Source organism: Falco punctatus (genome assembly GCF_963210335.1).
Source record: "Falco punctatus genome assembly, chromosome: 11".
NCBI classification, from domain to species: domain Eukaryota; kingdom Metazoa; phylum Chordata; class Aves; order Falconiformes; family Falconidae; genus Falco; species Falco punctatus.
This window is the reverse complement of record NC_137591.1, coordinates 19540938-19566540: the sequence shown is the minus strand read 5'-3', so window position 1 is coordinate 19566540 and position 25603 is coordinate 19540938. Positions and strand designations below refer to the sequence as shown.

Here is a 25603-nt window from a genome sequence, read left to right as displayed (position 1 = left end):
TTTGATAGAATGCAATTATCTGTAATTAGTGATGGAACCTTACACCCAAGTTTCAGTATTTTGTCCTGTTGAATTTTGTTTGACCAACAGCCTAGTCTCTGAAAAGATGAGTCAGCAGTTCTCTAATCGTTCGGGTGCAAAGTGATGAATAAAATCCTGCGTATTTACTGAAACACCAGCTTAGAAGTACGATTCTACAGCTCTGCAAGACAATGCACTTTTCAGCCTACTGTCCTAGTTCCTGGTTTGCTAGTAGAGAGATTCCTGAGTTAGCTTGTTACTGTTTGGGGCTTTCTGTTCATTCCCAGCCCCTAATTCTGAATGACCTGATTAGCTCTAAGATCTGGGTTATTTGGGGGGTGGGTGGGCGGGGGGGCATGGTTCGTTTGGTGGTTGGGGATTTTTCCAGCATACTTGGAGGAGGGATTTTTTTTTCTTTATGAATGATAATGCTCATATTAATTCAGTCAAACGGATAGTGGCTCTCTAATTATTCTGGCCTGTGTTGTGAAGTCTTATAGCAGTGGCTCTTGCATTCCCTTCTCCTGATGCTGAAAGGGAGTTCAGGGAATTTTGCTTATGAAGCACCATCTGTAATGCTGAGTATGCTTGGGTAAATCTAAAATGTTGGTAATTCTTAGAGCGGCATGCATGCTTTCTATTCGCGTGTGAAGAGTTAATCTTACATTTTTCCTATCGTGAATTCAACCCTGTTAATATCTGCGTTCTACTTCTTGTATTATTCCTCATTAACTCTTAAATTATGTGTGATCTGGAGCCATGAAAAGCCACTACATATACACTGAGACTGCACTGAGCTTTGAGTTGAAAACTATCTGTAAAATTACTTTGCACTAATTTCCTTGGAACCAGTAGTAATCCTAGTGGCAGTAATTACTTAGTCGATCTTTTCAAGATCTTTGTTCGATGATCAGTAACTACTGTCAAGCCTTATTCACAAATGAGAAACATAAGCTGGAAAGGTCTGAATCTGAAACACGGGATACAAGTTTTGAGGTACAAAGAAATGTTCTTATTTTGTCTCTAGCAATCTTGTGAAACTTGGTTTTAAATGAATTACCCTTTTTCTCCAAAATAATAATGCCTGTGGCTCTCACGTGTTGACAGTTATATGTTGCTATTGATAATATTCCCAAGTCAAAATGACGGTGTCAGTGAAAGAAAACGCTAGTAAATGGTGACATGCACTTAGTTTTCAAAGAGAGAAAAATGGGTAGTTTTTACTTCTAAGACATTGCCTGGTTCACACAAATCTGTGATCCTTTTTTGCTGTAAACAGAGCTGTTGTATCTTCTGTCAGACACTGTGATTGTTGAAGTGACTGATAATTTCTGACAAACAGTGCTTTTCTGTACGGAATTAAGCCAACGTGTAATCCTGGACCCAATTCATTGCATCGCAGTTGGCACTGTATTGCCTCACACCGCCAGGAAAGATCATGCCATTTCCCACAAAAGCGGTACCTATGGCAAAGAGAGAAAAGTGCCAAATTATATCGTCCTGCTTCGTTTTTTCTACCTCATCTGTAGTGAACGTTTTCTCTGTATTGGTATGAGCAACCCCATATGCATAATGAGAAGGATCTGAAGATTTGAGTGGAGACTAAAGAGTGAACTGAATCTACTTATAAAGTTAGTTTGGTTTTCTTTCAGTTTTCAATTTCTGTGCAAAGACTTGTTTCAGTTGATGCAAAGAGAAGAAAAACATATCTGTCTGTGTGATGGCATCAGCTGGAATTCTTACTGCTTACAGTAGGCTTTTATATACATATATGAATAGGTGCGTATATATACAAAAGGGATGAGTGTCACACAGAATTTTGCCGCTTTTCATGCGAGATACTTAAACTGTTAGTAACAGCAGAAATCTGTCTACAGTCTACCATCTTTTGTGTTGATCTTTTCTTAACTGTTGCTGAGCAGCTGTCTCCCTTGTGTGAAATACTTTTCTATTCATTTTGGGCTTTCAGTGTTGTTCCATAAGGAGCTGTGCTTTAAAGAGGATAGTTACTTGATATTGTTGTATCCTTTTCATAATTTTGAAGATGGACTAACAGCAAAAGCTAAGATATGGAAATATCGAGATTTAACTCTTTCATAGCAATGCCTTACTGAAGTTGGGGGTTAAATGTATGTAAGCATGTGAACCACAAGGGGGGGTGAGAATATAGCTTGTGGAAGGCAGGTCATTACCAAGCATTTCAGGTGCTCCTCCTAATAAAGCCCATGGAGGTAAAGCTCCTAACCTCTTGGAGCTGTGTCTGTAGACAATAATTAGAGTCAGACTGGTACATTGCGTGTGTCTGTACGTCTTGCCTCTTTTTGGAGACACACTGTTTAGATACCGTTTGGCCTGTGGAAAGAGCAGCAGAAAGATCATTGGTACCTTTCCGTTGGGATGCCATCTCTTAATGTGTGCTGTCAAAGGAGCCCATTTCTCCGAGACTTTTGTATGTCAGATACCATTAGAAACTAAGCGCCTACAAAAAAGAGGGAGTAAAAATGTTATGTTGGCCATCTAGAATACCCAGAGGTCATTTGCCTCCATGCCCTCGGATCGTTCCGTCAGTAAAATGTAGAAAAGGAGGTGTATGAGCTGAGGTGACCTTGCAGCTTTTGCTTCATGAAAGTGTGTTGTGCAAAAATGCGGAAGGGAGACAGGCCTCTTCAAACCCATACATGCTGCTAAAGAATTCTGAAAAACTAAGCTCTGATGGAGCTGAAGCAACTTGTGAGTTTTATTTTTGAGTGCTACACATCCAAAATCTCCCTTTGCGTAAAAAGGAAGTATTTCAGGATATTCAGGACTTCTAGATGAATAGTTGATTTTGAAATGTGTACACTTACCCTGGTGAAGTAACAGAATTATTTTATCTTTGAATTATATTTGGGATTGGTGTAAATCTCAGGCAAACACTTTACTTTGACAGGACTGGGGAGGCTTTCAAAAACAGAAATCTGAAGTTAGTGATGGAGTTAATGGCATCTTTTTATATGTGAGAGAGCTCCTGTACGCTGTCCAACAAAGCTGAAGTTAGACTAATGACAGCTAAGCCAGCAGGAAAGAGAAAAAGATATGGGCTATAAGTTGTGATGTAATTCTGAAGAAAAGGAAATTAATGCATGTTTGGTTTGGTGGGGTTTTTTTTCAATCCAGGGAATAAATTGAAGGAAAGATGAGAGAGACGTTAAAGAATTGCTTCGTGTTTGTACATGGGTTGGCAGACGGTAGATGGAGCTCAGGAATATGTATACTAGTTTTTGGTAGGATCAATGAAACCTGCTGATGGCTTCTTAAAAGGAAGATGGCGAGTTGGAAAACCAGGCCTGTTGACAGATAACTTTAAAGTCTGTATGTTTTAGTTACCAAAGATCGTATTTTTCAAAGGTATTTGGACGTCTTAAAGTGCAAATTAGGACCTAGTAGGAAGCTCATAAGCAGGTTGGATGCTTATTGTAGCTGCCAATCTGGGTTTTTATATGAGTCAGATTTTCAAAGCAGATTGAAAACTAAATAGATGCAAATTCTGGTTTTCTCACTATTCCTGTACAACTGCAGCACATTTCTGACTTTGCCTCACGGAACTGCGGGTAGAGAGGAGGAGGAAATTATGCTGACTCTCCCATACCACGCCCATGGAATGCAAACAAGTGTAATTACGGTTGCAGCTGTATCTATTGATTTATGATCGTAGGCTGCAGCAACAGCAGCCTGCAGGAAGTGAAGTTACAGAAGAGAACATAAAAATATCGGTTCTATTAAGAACTGACACAGGAATGGTAGGACATGAGCTGGGTGGTGGGACTTTATGCGCCTCTAGACAGTTGAGTTATAAACAGGTAAAAAAAGTAAGCAGCACTTTATGACAGTGTTGTCATCTGCTTGCTCCCACTTATTCTACGCTTAAAACAGCTGTAAGCGGTTGGGCACTGCCTGCATTTGGAGGCATCCCCCACAGGACTTTGTTAGAAGCAATGGGCCGTGTCTGGAGGACTAAGTACTTAAAACTAAACGATACTGGACATTGAGAAGATGTTGTTTGCGTGGACAAATTATCAGTTGCCTCCTGTTTCCTGACTTTTTCTTATATTAAAAAGAACTGATAACTTGTTATAGAGAAAAGTCCTGTGTATTAAATGAAGAATGTTTCAGTCTGAAGATTTAAACACTTCTATTTTCTTTTGGGGTTGTTCTTTCAAATTTTATTTGTATTGTGCTTCATTAAAACCTTACAGGTGCCATTGTATAGCCATAGGCACTCGCAGCCATAGTTAGATTGCATATGCACTGTGTGACTGGGACTTAGCTCTATTCCATATGTCATTAGTCCAGCGACAGGGAGCAGCACGTACTGGATTGGCTGTGTGCTGTATCAGATCAAATTTATGTTGTTGACCCTTGTACAGAACACCATGCCTTCTTTCATTTACAGCTGCCTTTCTGCCTGGATTGTTTACTTTCCTTTAGCGGAGAGAAATCTAAAGCATTGCATGTGTTTCACTGAATATTGTCAGGCTGATTTAAGTGCTTCAGTGATTAGTTGATGCGGTACAAAGTAACAGTGGCAAGCCACCAATTCCCTCATCTAATTTAGTCTGAAATTATTTCTCTGTAATATCATAAATCATAATTCTGCGTGTGAATTATAAGCACTTCCATGAACATGAGTGGTATTTAGTTCAAAATAGCTTCTTGTAGATCTGCAGACTGTTTTGATAACCTCAGACTGCTTGTGAGTTTTCAAGTGTTTATATTTTTTATGGAGTTTGGTTGCTTTACTCCAGCCACTTACAACTTTGAAGCCAAACAATTTTTTTTATTTTTTTTTTTTTTTGCGGTGAGACAAAAAGAAACCAAGCCCCTGTAAAGAAGTTATCCCTGCATTCTATCTTGTTTAACCTGTACAATAAAATAACCTAGGGTTCCCCCAGAGCAAGTTCACGCTATCCAGTGCAGAGGCTTCAAGCTCCTGCATATGCAATGTGCTATGAGTGGAGTAGACAAAGTCTAGGTGTGTTAGGGAAACAGTCCCAATAATGCAGTGCTGGGTAAGTGTAATTTAAACCAGACCACAAAAACATCCTAAATAACTCCAGAGGCTTTGTAATAATACAAATGGGTTTGGCAGAGACACCTTAATTTCTCTTACTGATGGACAATTAGGAATTCAACACTGAATATATAATCAAGTGTCCCTAAACTCATGTGGTCTTGAATTCTATGAATTCAGAAATCCTTTCTTAGTAAACTTAGTTATCAAACGCACTCTAACCATCCATCCTTACAAACAGACAGAAGCACTATCAGGTATTTTAATATTCATGGCAAGAATCTTTGAAAATGAAGAAATTAAGTTGATGGCTGATCTGTTGATGCTGGAGAGCATTATAAATACATCGATAGATTGACTTAGCTGAAATAATGTATTTGGTGTTTCTGAGGTGCAAGAAAGAGGTGGTTTATTTCTCATGTGCAGTCTTAAGAACCCAAAGCACCAGCAAAATGTCACAGGACAAGAGAGTGAAAACGTGGCTAAACCATCCTTTGTTTCTCCGAGTCACTATTTACAAGTGTAAATCTTACCTACGTATGAAGTGTAATTTGGGGCACCCTGAATGTTGTTCTTGACCATGCTGGCTGAAAACAGCTCCGTGATAGCCAGCAGGGGAGGAACTATCATACTGTCACCCAGATACGTACGTACTCGTGTGCTCTTTGAGATTCCTTCCAGTACTCTTTTTATTTTCATACTGCTGTATCACAGTGTCATGCAAAGGGTTCTGGTTCTGACTCTTACGAATGTGTCATCCATTCATTGAACTACACATGCAGAAGTCATGTTAACCTTTAATAAAAACAAAAATCCCGTTAGTTTTGTTTTAAAAAGAACAGATTCAGTATCTAAATAAAGCACCCTCTTTCCTGCCAGTTATACTGTTGATAAAAAGTGTGGGCAGCTGCTAGATGAGATTGTACAGTATTATTTTTTAAGGTTCATTTTTTTGTGGCATGGTACCGTATTAGTTTTTAAGGTTCATTATTTCTGGCATTCTAACAGCATACATAATTTTTGATTCTTTATTTACTCAGTTACAGACAGGAAATAAGGAACTGGCAATTACCATTTGTAATTTATGCCCTGCTGTTCATGTTGAGCTGTGGATGTACACTTAAACTTTTTTCACTGCTGCTTAGTAACAAGCCTTTCAAATGAAAAATAGACACACCTCCACTGAAAACGTATTAGGCCAAATTTACTTTCCAGACTGAGCTATGCTATTCCCATTGAAGGGAGTAGATTGTGCCTGCAATCCAGGGGATCTGTTGAAGATATACTAATTACGTCCCTTTGTTCTCAGTAGGGAAAAGACTAGCGGGGGAATCTAGGTCCCGTTGGAGAAGGTTTGGGAAGATGATTCATGTGCAAGAACTTTATTCTTTGCTTGCCTTGTGTTTTTACTACTTGTTGTGGGGGAAGGAACTATATTGATAATTATATCATTCAAACTAGACCAATAGAACTATATCCATAAGTATCCATGGGTAAAGGAATTACACAAGAAGCTGTAAAACTAACAGGTCTTTCTGTAAGACATGAATGTACACATAAAGTTATTGAGGCTTGGGGAAATATGCATGTGTTAGCTAGTGAACTAGAATAATGGTTGGATTTGCAGTCTAGAACTTGACGAAGTAAGAAAACATAAGTACATAAAGGATACTGCATTCTGTCTGTTGTCATATTGTCTGTTGTGCTACTATGGGGACTTGGGTGTTGTTTTTATTTTTATAAAGTACTTCATGTTGAACTCTTAGAACTGCCACTCTAACCCTCAATTTTTTTGAGAGCTCTGTGTGTGGGGGGGTTATTCTTGGTGATGATTGAGAACCTCTGTCTAAATTCCAGTGTAGGTTTACTCATTACTAGGTAATAATACTTCTTGTCCCCCCCCCCCCCTTTTTTTTTTAAACTGCATAAAGATCTCCTCTCCTTTTTGGAACTTGCTTCTGATTCTTTTCAAAGCAAAAGTGGCCCAACTTATTTTGCTTTGCTAAACCATTTGGTTTCTGCTGCCAAAATCAGTTGTCCTAATAGCCCTTCTTGTCACCTGCTGTAGGTTTGAGTTATTTGTCTTGATAGTTTCTGTTTGTAATATTCAAATGAAACTTCAGCGTATTGTTCAGTGATGCTAATACTTCCCTGTCACCATTATAAAGCAGAAACGCCTTAGTGATACATCCTTGAATTTAATTTCCCTTTTTGTCATTCCCCGGCTGCCCCTATACATTGGATTTGGGTGTTACACAAGCTTCATGAAGAGTCTTCAAAAATATAGTCCTTGATGAGATGTCCTCCCACAGTACCAAAAAACTCCAGACAAGAAGTCACAACTGAGGCTTTAGTGTTTGGACTTCTGCAGGCTATCTTTTCATCTTCTTTTCTCTGGCTACCTGCTAAAGCGATCCTCTGAATTTCCTCAAAGTGGAAAAAATATATTAAAATATACTGCAGCATAGAGTAGAGAGAAAAGGAGGATACTTTCACATTGTTACTATTTTATCTACTCATTCATTGTCTGAGTTTATCATAAACTACTTGGAGAGGCATTTCCTCTCCCCACCTATAGCAGGACTCCATCTTCAAAGCAATTATTTTCAGCTTCTTTTCTGAGCCAATACTTCCTTCGTTTTCTTGCCAGGATAATGTATTTTCAGTCCATTTAACGCTCTGATCTTACATTCCTACAGTTTTCCTTTTCTCAAGAGTCACAAGCATAACATCTTCAACATATGGCCAGGTAGTGCGACGAGCTTGATGAACGTTCTGGGTTTAGTGCTTAACTTGGTATCTGCAAACTTAGGTGGTCATACAGGTAAGAGAACTTTACACATCACACTTCCTTTTCCTTGTGATCAAGCCTGAAGTTTTTTTTTCTTTTTGGCTGGGCTCTCCATCCCACTTGCCTTGAAAGGCAGTGCACATTTTATGTCTTTTCTTTGCGCAGTGCTGCTGGTTGGTTTATGTGCCGAGTCCTGTTGCTTGGTGCAGGCGCTGAAGTACTCTGTCATTAGGTGAGAAGTATTGCCTTGCAAGTAGTACCCGAGGACATCAATAAGCATTTAATATATGTGCCTTCCTAATTATGGAATATTTTTGTTGCTGATGAGAAGAGAAGAAGTAACTCTTCCTTTTAACCACTCCTTGGGACTAATTTACTCCCAATCTAAGATCTGAAATACCTGTGACTTCCAGTCTTTTTGGTGCCATCCAATTTATAAATGACTGATCTCCTCAAAGTTTCTCTTTGTTAAACTGTTAAAGGCTTTCTTGTACCCCTCAATCCAATGCATTTTGTTTCCCTTCACCAAGTCTGTTAGCTGGACTGCTATGGAGGTGAGCTGTTCTGTCCAACAGCTATTATAATTAGCCAAGTTATTTGCCTTTTTTGCTTTCGTTCTTGAGAGGGCCTTTGAGGTATGTAGGACAGATTCTTTGCTGGTGAGTCAGTAAGTTATGGACTATGCTGTCCAAGAGAGAAGAATCACAGGCATAAATAAAACTGCTGCTTTTTATTTTGTTTTAGTGTTTATTTTTACTTTGCCAAATAGAGGCGTTCTTGAATTCAGTTCTTTCTCTAGCAGTTTGCACAGTCCCATGGGACTATCACCTTGGTAGTCTTGACTGATAGCTTTAAATACTAAATGTACCTTAGCTGTGCCACTAATACTGACCATGCTGACAGTGTTGGTTTTGTGCTATTTTTTCCAAGGACTGTTTGCCAGAAGCTTCCTAATTAAAAATAAACAGATCTATCATTTTCCTTGGTTACCAAAGGATGTAATTCTTATTTGAGTATGAAGACTAACAGTTGTCAAACAGTAATCAACTGCTTTTCCTCTTCATTTTTTTTTTATGTGTTTTATGTGTGTATTACTGATGATGCACATAAAAGATGTTGCATGATTGAGCTGGAGCAACTGATTCAGCCTTTATCAGCACGGTGAGACAGTCAGGCATTGTATCTCATCAAGAAGAGAGGTTTGCCTTGAGCTGATGGCTTAAATCTCTGAGCCAAGGGACACCAAGATAGAGGAGCTAGGATTTTACTGGTGAGTGAAACAGATCACATGAGGATTCTGGCACTCTCTATATGGCATGCTGGACCAAGCGTGCCCGCGGCCACTGAATCGGTAGTATCAGCTTCAGCTGTGGAAAGTGTCCTGGACTGATACGTGAGTAGGGGGGTGTAGCAGCCCTGGCAGGCGGCGGTGATAGTAAAGAGCTTGCTGAACCTCTGAAAACTGCTAACAGTGGCTCTTTATCTTCAGTCTTGGGGAACCACAAACAGCAGAACTGAAAATGCCAAAGGATTATAATGTTTTTCAAATGCTGATTGCAGCACTTTGCTGCTTTTATCATCGTAAGTCTATTATCAGAGTCAAGGTAGGTGCCTTTTTTCAGTAACAGTAAATACGCAGTGTGCTAGTCAGTAATGCTTTTAGGTTTTGTTCAGAAGTATTTGTTTTTATACGATGGTTGGGTACAGTGTGTTTCTGTTCTAAAGAACATCTTTGTAATTCAGCATTGTTTCAGAGAGAAGCTTAAACAACTTTCAGTTTTATGAGCCTAAAGCTGACTGTCTTCATGTTTAGGCACCAAGATAAAAAAGTGCCCTGGTTTCAGACTCGATGAAGTGAATTTTAGCAAAGTTTCAAGCTTTCAGAATTTAACTGATCAGACCACTCGGTTCCTGAACTTTTTCACTTGCTTACTGAAAGCGTAGGCAGTTGTGCTCAGAAGCTCAGGTTTTTTAAGCACTTCAGATAATTTTGGACTTGTCCTTATTTTTCAGAACTTTTTAAATTACAAAATACATGAACACATGTATACTCAGAATGGTTTGGGTTGGAAAGAACCTTTAAAGATCATCTAGTCCAACCCTCCTGCCATAGGCAGGGACACCTTTTACTTTATACAAAAATGCACTGTATGCGTTACATGCAAAGAAAAAGCCTTTATAAACATTTTGAGCCACACTTACAGAAGTGTCTGTGTCACTTGGGAATTGAATTGTAATCAGGTGGGGTATCTAATTACTGTTGAGGATCTGTGAGCTATATGTAAACTTTTAAATCTTTTTCTTTAAGATGTATGAATTGTTCTTTGAATAACAAAGTGTCAGCTCTGTAAGACACTGTGTATAGCTTTTCGGGAGCACTTGCAATGAGGAAGGATGTGAAGGTTGCTATTTTCTGGCCTGTTGGCTTTCAAACTCTGATGGAGGCACTTAAAAGTGGGGAACAGCTGTCCCTCTTCTCTCTCCTCCAGTGATTTAGCCTTTTAACTGTCCATTTCTGAAAGCAGGGTGTGGGGCTCAGTCTTTTGGGCACACTGAAAAAGTGACTCTGAGACTGGCTTCTCTGTCACTGGGACAAATGTCAGAAGTTATCAGAACAGAGTGCTAAAGATGCTGTCCTGTTACTGTAATTGATTTTCATTCCAGTTTTAAGCATAAGACTTAATCTTCTGTTCTAAAACGTCTTTAAAATGACATTGGGTTTTGTTGTTGGCTGTCAGAACAGTTACAAAACCGTTGTTCTTGACCATACATGCCCTTTATTTAACTTGGCATGAATTTCTAATACCTAAAATAACGGTGGTGTTGTCATGGCAACTTTCCATTTAGTATAATCCATATAGTCTCTAGAGAAACTGAAACATTAATAGTGTTTGCTGTATGGAGGGTAAAATATAAAACCTTTTATGTAGAAACAAATTACAGCTGGGCTCTTTCAAAAATAAGGTTCTATTTAAAGAGATTTGCAGCATTTAAAATAGATTTGAATGCATGTGTTCCAGCATGCAGATTTAGCATTAGTTGAATCTGATGAACTGCTATTTTAAGAAATTCTGATGGTAGGGAACCTGGGGTGTGTTTGCTGAAGAGAAAGTGGCTGTAGGTACAGAAACAGCTGGTGCTCAAATCGAGTAAGGTCTGCACCTTGGGGGCAAATGAAATGCCAAAGTGCCTAGGCTCAGGTGTTCGTATCATCCTAAGTCATGGTCTTACTTAATTTGTGAAAATGTACCACTTCAAGCAAAATCAGTTTGTGTAATTAGATGAGATTAATTCTTCGTTTTAATAGTAATTACAGTTGTAATGAAATACCAAACTGATCCATAAATAAGCATGCTGAAGTCTGCAGTTACCTCTGAGAGATGCAGATTTTTTGCTGCACCAAGATAAATTTGTTGCGATTATGTTGTCAGATTTAATTGAAATCAGTAGGTGGCCAAGCTCAGAAGATGCCTCGTTGTGTCCCACGAAAGCACAGTAAACAGTACAGCACTCGAGCAGTCACATTTTGCTGTACTTGATTTTAGCGTGTGAAATTAGGATCTCAATAGCAGATGTTGGGTTTGTTTTCCCATACATTAATAGAAAATATAATGATTGGTGCAGAAGATCTGAACTTGGATCCACTCGTTCTTTAGTCATGATGTGTCAGTACCTTTTACGATCCCATTTGGTTTTAATAGCGGTTTACAGTTAAGGTCAGCTTCTACACTTGAGAAAAAATAAAGGGAAACTTCAAGGCAAGGGGCCCTGTTTGGGGTTAAAAAAACCCCAAAGTGAAGAGAGAATTCTAAATTCTGATTTATGCTGCTCCCAAGCCAAAATATTGTTCTTTAATTTTTGCATTTTTTTGGAAGTTAAGAAAGACTATAAATCAGTGATAAACGGTGGACAAAAAATGAACAGGTCTAAATTAATAAAGTTAACTTTGCCACTAGATGGTTTTTTTCTAGCTAGTATGGTTGTCACAATCGGAGGGGAAGACCTTGAAGTTCAAGTATTTTCATTCTTAATTCTCTGCTGTGATTCACCCTCAGCTGAAGCTGTGCAAAAGGGGAAAGCCACTCAAATTAGCAGGATTGCCAAGTTTTAAAACTTGCAGCACATTGATCTAGCTCATTACTGGGTAATGTACTAATGCTATGAATGTGGCATGTGTAAGAAGCCTTTTATAAGCAGCTACTTATTGCAAGTGCCATCTCTTATCTTGGATGAATTGCAAACCCTTTTTATAGATAGTAGATCTTAATTAATGTTTCTTCAGTATGTGATGATCTAAATCTGTTTCACTGGCATCCTCGGGCTTCATGTATCCAGTTTCAGCATGTATGTGGAGGCAGTTGGATTTGATAACATGAGTTTACAAGTCATCACCACCTGGCATTATGGGTCTGCCTTTTTGATGTTACATTTGTTGTTGTTGGAGAAGACCAGATGGGAAAAGACTGACTTATCAAAATGATGTGAAATTTTTTATAGCTCCCTGAACTTTGATTCCCCATTGTCTTGCCTCTGACTTTGCGTTTTGATCAGTCTTACACTATTTAACTTCTTTCAATTTCCCATGGTACTTTTATACAGTTTCTCAGACTTTCATTGTGTTATAACCCCTATCATAAATAGATAGATAGCACAGGGACCACTGGTGCTCTGTAAGCAGTTCCTGTTTGATGGGAATGGGAACATTCTACAGTAGCTATTTATACATTTAACTTTTTGGTATTACATTTCATTTATTAATTTCTCAGATTGAAACAAAAAAAAACAACCTACACAACTTCTAAAATCCTTTCAGTTTGGTAGTCAAAATCCCCAGAGTCAGAGTGAGGAGATCAGAGTCTGACTAACTCTAAACTCAGGGTTTCTCAGGATTCTAGAAATGTGGATGTCCTCCTAGCTCTGAATGTGGCCACCTGGAAAATTAAGATTTGTTATCAGTGTGCTGTTTAGTGGAAGGTGGAGGCAGAGTCCACTAGAATTAAGTCTTCCCATTACCTTCAGTTAACGTTAGACAGAACTTGGTACTAAAAGCCTTTTTTATTTTCCTTCTCCCAAACAGGTATCTCACTTATTAGTTAATTAAAGACGGCTGCTTTTCTGTGACTGTCAGACAGGTTATGTTGTTCAGAGTGGCAGACTGAGAAACGCGCATGTGATGGAGTTTATTTGGTTTTAAAAAGCTGTCATAGTCATGATGGAAGTTTTCATGGTGGTCTGTTATCTTTTCATCAGTAACCTCAAAAGTTGTCACCTAAACAAGCACGCAGAAATCTTGTGGCTTCAAAATTTCTATTCTCCAGTACTAATTAATCTCTCTGAGTAGTTTAAGACTTCTCACCTGTGTCTTGGGCATGGCGAAAGTTTATATTTGTTCTATGTATCAACCAACCAGTTAAACCACTAGAAAATAAAAATAAAATCCTGCAGAAGTTGGCAGTCATCTATGCAAAGAGACTTTAATCACCCATTTTGTACCTTCCATTGCTTACCGTAGCACTTGTAGTCCTGTGTGAACTTTGAGCTCTCTGGAAGATCAGAAAAACCTGCCCCTGTGAAGAACATTGCCACAACTGTAGTTCAAAATGTCCAAGTTAATCAGAAAAGGGTTTCCTGAATTTAGATGCTCCCTTTTCCCCAGTAGTTCTTTCTTAAAAAAACAATTTCAGAAATAACTCTGTCCATGTGTTCTTGTCGCTTTAAGTTCTTGGCCAATGATACTATTTTTTTGTATAGGAGAAAGTGAGGACCAGCAAGAATGTTTTCCAATAAAGATGGAGAGTCTGGTTCCACATGGGTATTCTTTTATATGCCTAATGCAAATCTCTTGGTTTTGGTGCCTGATTAGTAGAGTTAAAAGTGAAATGAAATACATTTGTACTCACAGTAAATAAAATTAAAGCATAAATTGATGTAACCGTATATTTTAAAATGTTTGTGCTCATAGTGCCAGGCAGGCAGTCTGATCAGGATCACAGGAGCACAGGGCTGGAGACTTAAGGGGATCTCTGCAGCCAGTGAAGTGTATCTTGATTCAGAATTGGAACTTTGACAATCAAGTGTTCATTTTCTGTATGAACAAGTTGATTGCTCTCTAGTGGTTTGGAAATAGAGGAATTTCATTAATCTTTCACTTTTCCAGATGTTTTTAGTGTCCTGTGTCTGTGCGTCCCCTCCTTTCTTTCTCCTTTCACATCTTTGTCTTCCCTCTTGGTATTTCCTGTCCCTGCCCAGCATCCCCTTCACATTTTCTGTTGATGGGTCTTTCTGTTAAATTAACCACTTGGCTAAAAGATATGTAAATCTCACAAAATTTAAGATTTTGCTGGATCACAAATCCCATCTCTCCACATTTATTTGGAGATTCTGTCGGACCTAGTGATTTTATAAGATCAGAAAGTTGTAGGTCAGAGTTCATGGTGCAGTTAAGCAAATGTAGCAGGGCTCCAGTGTTGGAGAAAAGATGTATTTGGGAGGAAGCTGTAATAGATTTGGTTTAGATAGATACAGTACATTTGTCAGAAGTTTAGGAAAGGTACTGGCTTGACTTATTTCATCACTACAATCACACTTCAGTTTTTACAGAGCTGTTCTCATTTATCCCTAATAATTATATCTCTCTCTCCTTTCTTTTTTTTTTTTTTTTTTTTTTTTTTTCCCCTTGAAACCTTCAAGGTAACAGGAAATCAGGTGATTCCAAGGCTGCCTGTTGGGCTAATTTAAGTATCATCTGGCAGAGCTTTGCAAAGCACCAGGAAGTAATTGAGAGTGGACGGAAACGTGGCCACCTTTAGTTGTGTACCTGTAACGGGCCTTGGCTGTGCTTTAAGTAAATAGTACCTCACCAGAAAGATACAGAGAGAGGTGATAGGAAATTCTGCGTTATCAGAACTGAAAGAGATGATCTAGCATGACAGATTTTGGACCACTTCTAAACTGTATCTAAAAAGTAAAAGTCTTTCTCTCGTAATTCAAGTTGTTAAAAAAAAAAATAAACACCCAAAGAAACAAAAAAAAACAACCCAAAGCTAAACAAGCAAGCAAAACCCCCTCACTTGATCACCTTAGAGAGAAGTTCATTAATAACAATTGATGTAAGCAATGAAAGCTGGAACACGTAAGATGCAACTTTGGGTATATATGGAGAAACCTGTGTGATGCTTCTCTCGGCTATTTTGATATTCCATTGGTACATGTACTTTACTGGAGTTGTTGCAGGTATGAACTGGAGATAGAATCCACTGCCAGCAGGCAACAGCAATAACTGTGGGACTTCCATTTTGTTTACCACCAAACTCATACAGCAGATTGTTCAGAACAATTAAAAATTATTCTAATATAATGTGACAAATTCAGCTAGGGTGATTGACACAAGGGCTTTGGATACAGCAAGTTTCCTTTGGAGTGTCAAACACCTGAACGAAAGTAACCCCTTAGATGCACAAACAACAGATTATTGTGAGAAATTCCCATTAAAATGTGTTCGCAGGTTTCATAGGTGCAGCATATCATGGTAGGTCTATGCCTTTAGAAAGATTGTATTTTGGTGTTCTACTTCCTTAAACTTTGATACTTTGCAGTTTTTGGAATGCTAGATTAGTATTTGCCTGAAAAAAATGTAAAATAATGTGTAACATTAAGGGTAGCTTGTTACATCTGTCTGTAAGCACTGTCTGCTTTTAGTTCAGTGGCCCTGAAGTAGGAATCCTTTATGAACTATAATAAACTTGCATGACGTTTCTTTAAAACACTAAAATAACTGTACTGACTGGAATTCCCCTCCCCCCCCCCCCCCCCCCCCCTTTTAAACTCTTGGCCCTCTAGATTTTCCATTGGGTATGTAAGTAGGACTGAGGACTTTTGCTGGAGGTTGATAATATTGTATTGCTAGAGAGCTTTGTGTTTTTCTTTCAAAGACCTGTTCAGGAAAACTCAGGATGGCAGGAATATCTTAAAAATAATGCAAGGACTGGAAATAATGTGACTAAAATGTGAACAAACAGTTCTGGAAAGCTCATACTTGGGGGAAGCTTTTTGTAGGTCAGAAAAAGCATCTGTGTTGGAAGAGTTCTGCTGACTTGATTTGCTTTTATGTTCCAGGGTCTTTGACAGGGTTGTTACTATTTGAAAGTCTTAAAGAACTTAAACTGGAAGCTTCCCTGTGTCACTTCAGCTGCGTTTTGTTGCAGAATAAACTTAAGTCTTTAATTTTTGCCCTAGGTTTGTTAAAAATTTCTTTTTACCATCCACTTCACTATCTAGCTGTAAATGTAAATTCAGGTTTCTTTCAGTTCATTGGGTAGGAGCCAACAAAGAGTCTTACACAAAAAGATAAAATTAGGCCGTACTACTAAACGAAGATTGTTACTATGGAGTTAGTGCGAATTCACAGCATACTGTTACTGTCCGTTAAGTTTTGGGTTCTACTGGGAGACGAGGCTGAAATAACTGCATCACGTTGTGTGGAACAGGTCGCCTTGTCTTTTGAAAGCAAGCCCGCTGACATAGCTAGTTAGGCTTATGCTCTTCTTATTTACAGACTAACGTGCTTGTGGAGGCTGTGCCTGGAGTGATTTTTGAGCCCTTGGTTGCGTGATGGTCTGTGTCTGCAGAGAATCTTGCAGGACCAGAGGCCCTGGGTATGGCGTTTAACATAGAAAGGCATAGGCTGGTATGGCTACAGACAGTTCTTGGTCATGCTTCTCCTTTAACTGGCATAGGTTGTATAAGAACTCAGTCTCAGCCAACAGAAAATGGTCCAGGAAGACATGCTATTACTGAACTTGCTTACCTAGGCAGTTTTCCCCCTGTGTATTTCGGGATTTGTGCTAGCCACAGGAGGATTTCTATCAAGTTCAGAGTTGCAGAAGGGTTACTTAAGTATGTTCGCTTCATCTCAGGAGATATCTGACCTCTGGCAATCAGAGTGTGCTCAATGTGGTAGACCGTGGCAGAGAGGATTTTTAACAAACCAATAATCATGAATGTTAACAATTTAGTTGGTTTGGACTCCTTAAGTGTTTTTCTTGTTGTGTTGCTAGATGTAACTCAAGTGCAGTATGTGTCTCATTATGTTCATCTGAGTAGGGAAAAATCCGTTTAACCACCAGAAGAAATTCTAGGTTTCTCTGCTGAGTTTGTACTTCATGTGTATCTGTAGCTTGATCATCCTGTTTTTTAAGATAATTCATGTCAGTAAAATGGATGAAATTAGTCCATACGCAAAGACCTATAACTTTTTGTTGGCTAAGAATGTAGCTCTCCTAAGCAAATTCAGTTATTGCATCCATGCGCTACAGTCTGTGCCATTTACCGTGGCTTTGCCTACCACTGAGATACAGTGAGATGCTTTTGGAATGATGGTATCAATTTGTACAGTAGCTTTGGGGTAGCTTCGGGTTTTTTAAAATCCCTATTCAATCGAAAGCATCTTTTAAAAACTTAAATACAGTCCACATTAAAGTAGTGTGTCCTTCAAGAAGATCAGCAAAATACTCAGCTGTGCACGTAATAGGTTTGTGTACCGTTACAACTGAACGCTGCTGTTGAGACTGGAGGGGTGCTTTAAAAGTTGTCTGGCCACTTCCCCACGTGGTCAGGGGAAAGGTGCTCTTGAGAAGTCTACTCTCAGTTTGTGTGCCCTTCGCTCTACCTTCAGCTTATTGCAAATGTTGTAATTCTGGCTATCGTTCTGTAAGATGTGGCAGTAAAGTGGCTGTTAATCCTGGAATCAACCCCGTCGGCTTTAGGTGGGTACCCCGCCATGTGAGTTGGGAAGCGAAGGTGGCAGGCCTGTGCCACTAGTCCTGTAGCTACGCTAGCCTGACAGGTCACAGAGGTTTGGAGCGGAACGGGGATTTTTGGCCATGTTTTGACACTTCAATATGCTTTTGGACTTGAGACCTTACCAGACCTCTGCTATGGCTCTTTCTACACGCAGTAACTTGATCTCTTCACATGGTACGTGGTTTTATCAAAGAGCCCTTGCAGTGAAGGTCTGTTCTTTGTGGCATGGTTTCTTCCTGTACAGACTTTTCTTCTTGTAAAGCTTGGGAGGAGTTGGTGAAAGACCTGGACTGTACAAAAGCACAAAGGATTTACTCTTTGTTGAAAACGCTTGTCCATTGAACCACATTTGTATGGATAAATACCACCCCGTTATGGTTTACAGAAGCAAAACAGAGGTGAAAAGTGATTCTTTACCAGGTTGTTTTTATCTTTTACCTTCCTGTATAAGCCACTGTGTTCATTTGTTATTTGTTGAAGAGAAGCCTTAGTTTTCCCCAAGAAAAGCAGAGAAGAGGGGAAATCTCAGAATATCTCTGGGCTCCCAGCATGTTAATATAGTCTTGGCAGCAGGATGCTGCTTCTGGCACTATTCCACCAAAAATCTGCTGTCTAGTAATCTGTTGTAATTCAGTCTGCTTGGAATTGCAGGGAGGATTGTTGAAAGAAGTGCTAAATGTATGCCACCTGCTCCCACGGTCGGGTGCTGTGAGTACTCAGTACGAAGAAGAAAATGCTATAGGGAGCAGTATTCACAGAAAGCATAGGATCGGTGGGCAAGCATTGCCAGTTCTTTTTTTAAATAACGCGTGTGTTGTGTGTTTACCTCAGCATGCTCTCTCCCTCTCTTTTTTAAAATGCACTTTGTTTTAAGAGAGGGTATACTCTGATTCTTTGTTCGATGCAGAAGATGTTCATTGCAATGAACCTGTTCCTTTTGGGTATGTTAGGCTTTTGAAACTCTGCAGCAACAGTAAAGATGGGCTGGAGCCTTGCAATAAATTGGAGAATGTAAGGAAGCCCAAAGACTTCCCTCTGCTGAGTGCTTATGAATGAGTACGTGACAGCTCTCTAGAGAAGATACGGCACCTTACTTTGGTCGCAGCACTGCATGTACAAGAAGGACTAATGAGCCAGAGTAGTCTACCATGGAAGCTGTACTCCAAGAAGAGATGAAGATGGAATTTTTCCAGAAAGTCCTGTAGTAGTTGTATAGGAGTGATGGAGATATCTCCAAGCAGATCTCGTGCTTTTTGTGCTAAGGGGCAGCAGGAGCTTTTTTTTCCCTTAAGAGTGGAAGGTCTTGGACATGCAGGTTTAATGACCATTAGAAGCAAGCCCTTTAAGGTTGAAAATTTACTTTGGCAAATTGTTATTTAGTGCAACAGAAATATTGAACAACTCTCTATGTCCAGGTTAGGCTGTGTTGATGCATTGGGAATATTCTTAATTGGATTGTTTCATCCATCCAGTTGGGGGTGGGGAGGGCGAAATCTGAATTTAAAACAAAAGTTTAAACAGAAGGAGGAATATTGGAGCAGGGCATTTGGGTCCAGCTCCATTTTTTTGCAGTATAGTTAGAATTCTTATTGGGAGAGGAAGTAAGAGAAGTGACTTTGTAGGTGTGTCATTGTTAGCTTGGTGTACAGACAGAACACTTTGCCTCTGTTCCGTGCAGTGTATAACAATCACGTTATCTCACCGAATGCTGGATTTTGCAGATACAGTCTAGAGAGCGAGGCCAAGCCAGCCTGCTAAAGCAGCACCCGCATTCCAGCGGCTAGTGCAGATCATGTGATGGATGTTATAACCCAGGTAAAATGTTAATCACTAAACTTGGCACAGTTGAAGCTTTTAACCTTTTATTGTAGTTTTCTAGGGAGAGGCAAGTTATGGACAACAGCCCAGAAAAACTGAAGAAGGAGTTAGAGGAAGAACTACAGCTAAGCAGTGAAGACTTGCGTAGCCATGCCTGGTACCATGGACGTATTCCTCGGCAGGTATGTGCCAAATCTGCTTTGAGATTTATAGACAAGCAGAGGTGAGCTAAAGTACTGTACACACCTCTGATATCTGCATTAACTTAGTAGAAATGTAATGCTTGTTTGTGTGAAAGCTATGGTATTTATCACAGCTTGGCATAAAACAAGGTTGAGGAGGGGTTCAGGGCAGACACTGGTGGAAAAATACAGGTATTTCAGGACTTGTGTTCACTGAATAAAGGTGGAACTGGAATTTAAGCTTTATTTGAGAATGCTTTCCCCACATATTGTTCAGACAGGCTGACATTAATTTGGTTCAGTATTCTTAACTGAAAGTGTTCTTATTTTCTTCCTTGAATTTGGGGGAGGAAAAAAAACAACCACAACAAAATCTGTGCAGAAACGTAATTTTGTTCCTTACAGATGTAGTTACGAACGAGCTCACGCTGTCGCTGGGTTGGAGCGTAGGTTCCCGGAGCAGCTGGAGCTCCCCCGCGGACCTGCCTCCGCAGAGCCCCGGCTGCCCTTCACCGGGCCAGGGCAGGCACAGCAGCCGTGTGCGCTGGCTGAAGGTTAACTGCTAGGTGTGCAATTTATCATATCAAAGGACTAACTCAAAACAGAAAAACAGGGTTTCTCTGACTCTTCCTAGGACAGTGCAGTATTCACAAAGAATAAAAAATGAAAGCTTCTGTCACTTCAGGTAATAATGAAGGACAGTTTCTGGGGTCCTGTAGTAGTAGCTTCTAAACTTCAGTGTGATTGTCTATTCAGATGCTTTAAACTCTAAAATCCGGAGTCATTGCTTTCCCTTCATGCCTTCTTTTCTATTGGTGAACTAGAAGAAATATATATGCAAGAGTGGGTCATGCTGCTAGGCATTTTCCAAAAAGCGCCTCCAGCTCTGTGCTGTGGAATGAGCTATTAATTTTAGAACTGAAGACATTGTTTTTCTACCACACTTCATGCTTTGCTTTGTATTTCTTGCTTTGTCTGTCCTCCCAGAGCAGCCAAATTAAGTCCTATGTTTAAGAATATTTTGTTGCAATGTGCTGTTTGACTACTTGTTTTCCGATTCTGAAAGCATATTTTTTTATATAATTTGTTTTTTCTCAAAGGTGGCAGAAAGCCTGGTTCAGAGAGATGGAGATTTTCTGATTAGGGATTCTCTCTCGAGTCCTGGGAACTTTGTTCTTACCTGTCAGTGGAAAAATACCTCTCAGCATTTTAAAATCAACAGAACAGTTCTAAGACTCAATGAAGCCTACTGCCGTGTTCAGTATCAGTTCGAACTTGAAAGTTTCGACAGTATCCCCGGCTTAGTTAGATACTATGTTGGGAATCGCACGCCGATATCAAAGCAGAGCGGAGCAATTATTTTTCAACCGATCAACAGGACTGTGCCTCTCAGATGTCTAGAAGAAAAGTATGGTGTAACTCCAGTCCGACAGAGAGAGTCAAGTATCCCCGAAGGAAAAACAGAAACTGCAAAAAGGTTGAGCCTTGGTGTATCCAGCATGCAGTCCCCGGAGCAGAGCATACCCAGGGGAAATCTTCTGAGGTACTTTAATTTTGCTGTTCTTATGGAGGGAAATGAGGTAACTATCAGCCCCTGCTGTAGGTGATGTGAATTTTGACTCTGATTTTAGATGGAAGACTAGCTTGAGGCGTGTTTTAGGCCCTGAAAAATCCTTTGCTAAAAATCAGCAAATGCACAGAGCAAGAGCAAATGTAGACTTTTGGAAGCACAACAGTGGTGCAGCTTGTTCTGCAGCAACTTGGCAAGTTCTGACTATTATGAGATGAAGGATTAAAATAAAATCTTGCTGCTGTCCCAGAGAGGTCTGTCTTTCCGTATTTGACTTCTGCAATAGAAATACCGTGTGGAATAATGGATCCTAATTTCAGTGTCCAAATCTAATGTTTGATTAAAAATTCTCAACATTCAAAGAAACACCCTCGCAAATGCTGCAGGGTCACATATGTTATCGCCCATTTCATTGCTACCACAACAGCATCAAGTACCTTTTATTCTCATAAGCTGCCCAAGTGGAAGGTTAATGATCCTTGCCCTGGTTATGATACGTTCTGGCAATTAGGTACGTGTGTTAAGAGTGTTGCATATATTGACATGTTTTTGTTTGCATTGTTGTTTACCCTAGAAACAAAGAAAAAAGTGGTAGCCAGCCAGCTAGTTTGGATCACGTTCTGGAGAAAAGATTCCCTTTGAAGGCTCACCAGTCGGAGAGCTATCTGCTGATAGGTATGTTTTGTAATTAAATGTTTTGTGCTTATAGAAGTGCCCAGGTGGTCTGTTGCACTTCAGACCAGAGTGAGTCTGTTGAGTGTTCAGAGTACTGTATATACAGTTATATTTAATGGCCAGTGTCAGCTGTGTTAGCACGCTGCTGCTCTTTAAGCCATTGGGACAGTTTTTTATTTACAATGCACCAGCTGGCCGAGTACCTTAGCACACAGCAGGCTTCCACACCGAAAAAATGTCAGCTACAGTTGGCTTCAGTACCCTTTTTGACAAAATACTACCTTTCCTGCTTCATAAGAACTGCCTTGTTTCACTCCTGTCATTCTGACAGAAGTCTTAAGTAGAAGCCGTGCTTCATGGAAATCATGGTAACTGCTTTTTTTTCCTTGGTAAATTATGCAGATGTGGTAGTGTTCCTCACCAGGAGAAAAGCACTACCACAGCTTTTGTACTCACTTCTGTCCATCTTTTTCTCCCAATTTCTCTTCCCCCCTGGCCTCCATCCTTTTTACTTTTCATTCCTTTTGCTGCTGTCTGGTTCCATAGCCCTCTTATTGTCTTCCTCCAGCAATACAGGGTGTACCAACACTTGTTGGTTGTTGACCGTAGCTTTTTCTTTCTCACATTTTTCAGAGGTTTAATTGTTTCCAAACTAGCATACTGTGTAAGGAAGCTTGCAGTGATGCATCTGTTCCCATGTGTTTGACTTCTAAGGCTGCTAGTTATTTTGAATACAGTAGCTGTTAAAACTTAGGAGTGTTTATTGTGGAAAGACTTCTCAAGACAAAGATAATATTAAGTATTTGTATAGTGAGACTGTACTTTGGTAGAAAGGGTGTGCTCCCGTGTTTAACAGTGGGAGGGACAGACATTTGTAAAACAAGTTTCTGGCCATCTGCAGTTGAATTGATTATTTTATTCCAATCCATGGCTGCAAAAACTTTTCTTTTGGTACCGTAACAGTTAACGTGAAGAGCACTGCTGTGCCTTTTGCCATGGGGTCCTCCAAGCAGGTTCTGGTACCATACTGCTTAGGAGTGGCGACAGGCTGTGATTTGCAGATTTTGTTGTCTGCGTGAATTGATAGCCAGCTGGAAACAAGCAGTGAAGCCCACACGATGCAACTGGCCGCTTCGCTGTAGACACCTGCAAAGGCACTGAGAACTGGAGATCAGGAATGTCCGATATAGGGCTCAGTCCTGTATTGGATGCTGAGGTTTGCATATGCAGTGAGTACAGGATGAGGCATAAATACACACAAGTATATGGATGTGTTTCTCCAGCTCTTCAAGTCAGCCACTGTTTAGCAAAAAGATTAGCATCCCTGAAATTCATTCCTTCCATACCTATTGCAGGTTCAGGCTTGACTTCGGGAAGTTTTTTCTTTCATCTCAAACTTGTCATTCTCAGAAATGACTCATCTTTTATGTGGTGTGGCTGGAAGTTTCTGTTTTTATAGCCTCGATCAGGTTACAAAGGAACCTCCTATTCCAAGCCATGGAGACTCTCCAGCTCTGACAGTATAGCTTATGTATGCAGCAGGGACTGGAATTTTTGTCAGCGTTACCACAGAATAATATTATGGTGCAGCTGTTCTGTGTATTTGGGATTTCAGGAAGATCAGCAAGTGAATGGAATTTGCTGGCTACTTTGTTCCACAAAATATAATTTCATATACGTTTTTGTCAGTGAATAATTGACATGATCTGACCATTATTTTCCTCAGCAAGTAGCATTAAGAGATGCACCCTGGGACAGGCATCAGGATTGGTGTATGTTTTGACCTTCCAAAATACCATTTTCCCGTGCAGGTTCAAGACATCCACCTCGATCACCTCAAGCAGATGCAGACTCCTGTCCAAGCTCTCCTGCGTTTAGAACAGGCAGTGAACCTTCTCTAAGCCCCACCATTGCTCAGAAAGTCACCTCTGAGTCACAAGTAGGGGAAGCTCTTAGAGGATCAGACAGTCAGCTCTGGCCGAAGCCTCCACCTAAGCCCAGCAAAGCATCCCTGATAAAGCCCCCAGATTCTCCTTCGGCTTTCCACAGTTCAGAAGGACACTATTGTGAACTAAGCCCTGCCAGAGATCCTGCAGCAACAAAACCTTTAGGTCAGAAAAACAGCTACGTGGAACATCTGACACGGAAGGAGAGGGGAACACACTCATTCAGGAACTCTGAAACAAACTATTTGATCCTGGAAGATGACCCTACAATGAACTCTGCAGATCCTTTACAAGCTTCAGCTGAGGTGGCGGAAGGAGACAGCATCTTTTCTGCACCTGTTTTTGAGATGGTGTCCAGTTTTAAACCGAATGATTTTGAATCCAAATTACTTCCTCCTGAAAACAAGCCATTGGAAACATCAATGTTAAGAAGAGTCAAAGAGCTTTTCACCAACAACAATCCAAAGATTATTGCACAGCACATTCTTAGAATGGACTGCAAGGTAAAAAAGATAAATTAAGAATTTCTTGGCTTTTATTTTATATTGTGCAAGTTTAGGCTTCTTAAAGAACTGATTTGAAGAGATTAATGGGTAGATTCGCAGCTAATGTAATAAATGAATTGTTTGCAGGAATTTTTAGGGTAGAGTTTGTTTCCCCCTGCCCCCATTTGAAGAACAAGCATGTTAACAAACTCTACAAACTAAAGGTCTCCCACCATCCTTGACTTCAGACTCAGATTCTCAGTGTTCCGTACATCTTTTTAATCTCCTATCAGTTGCTGTGTATCTGTGATTCAGCCTTTCTTCTGTACTGGGGGAAGAGCTATCCGTGCTGTAGGCACCGCTGTGGGAAGAACTACTCGTGCCAGGAAATAGCTAGTTAGCTTACAAGGGCAGACAGGGGACAGACATCACCTGGCTGCCATACTGCTGGCCATAATATACGGTGTTCAATGGAACTAAATATATTTAAACTTCTAAAATTAGCTGCTCGTCTAATCTTTGTCCGAGTCTCCTACAGCTGGATAGGTGGCGTGGGAAAACAGCTCACAATGCTCCTGCATTTCTCTGTACTGCTAGTGGAATTGTTTAGAAAGATGTAGAAATACAAAATACTTTGGACAGTGTAGACTTCATTCAGCTGATAGGGCTTGGAGATCAGCTGTTGAATCAGAAATGTGGAAGCACAGGAAAGGTCGTCTCCCTGTGAGGTGATGACTTTGTGCAATAGAAGAAATGCTGCAGCAGTTGCAGCTGCGCTACTTTGCTGTACCTGCCACAGAGCAGCTGCAGGACCAGGTGTCACGGGGCCACACGGGGCTGCTTACTGGGCAGCTCCATCGCAGACAGGGAAGCGAGGGACGGTGGTGCTCCAGAAGAAACGTGTGGGGAGCACTCTGCTAGTGCTGCTGCACCGATGCACGCGTGGGTCTGGGAAGGGGGCAGCTCCCTGGCGCGGCAGCAGGATGAGCGTGTGTGCGAGTGCAAACAGCAAACACAGCTTCTCTCCTCAGTAGCAGGGCTGGCTGCTGCCCAGGGAGGCTTCATGCAGACACGGTGACTCAGGAAATCTCAGCTCCACTCTGCTTGGTCTTTTCACAAGTGACAGACCGTGGCGTCTTTACTATGGTTCCTGGAGTAGTAAGAGTGTTCTGTAACATTTTAGTTTCAGCATTCACCTCAACCTAGTAACAATAACCAGAATGACTTTTAATATATTGTTGAAGAGTACGTTGCTTGAAGGCAT

The 25603-nt window shown here is 40.3% G+C and overlaps 1 protein-coding gene across 6 annotated transcripts in view; it reads left to right on the top strand.

Annotated features, from left to right (window-relative positions):
• The window catches only part of BCAR3 (BCAR3 adaptor protein, NSP family member), a 114352-nt gene that overhangs the window by 82360 nt on the left and 6389 nt on the right, over nt 1-25603 (top strand). For all 6 annotated transcript variants that reach the window (XM_080407065.1, XM_080407066.1, XM_080407067.1 and 3 more), the window contains 4 exons: nt 19535-19663; nt 20764-21206; nt 21808-21908; nt 23720-24357. In XM_080407065.1, coding sequence (XP_080263191.1) covers nt 19535-19663; nt 20764-21206; nt 21808-21908; nt 23720-24357 — 1311 coding nt within the window. The remainder of the gene's footprint in view (nt 1-19534; nt 19664-20763; nt 21207-21807; nt 21909-23719; nt 24358-25603) is intronic.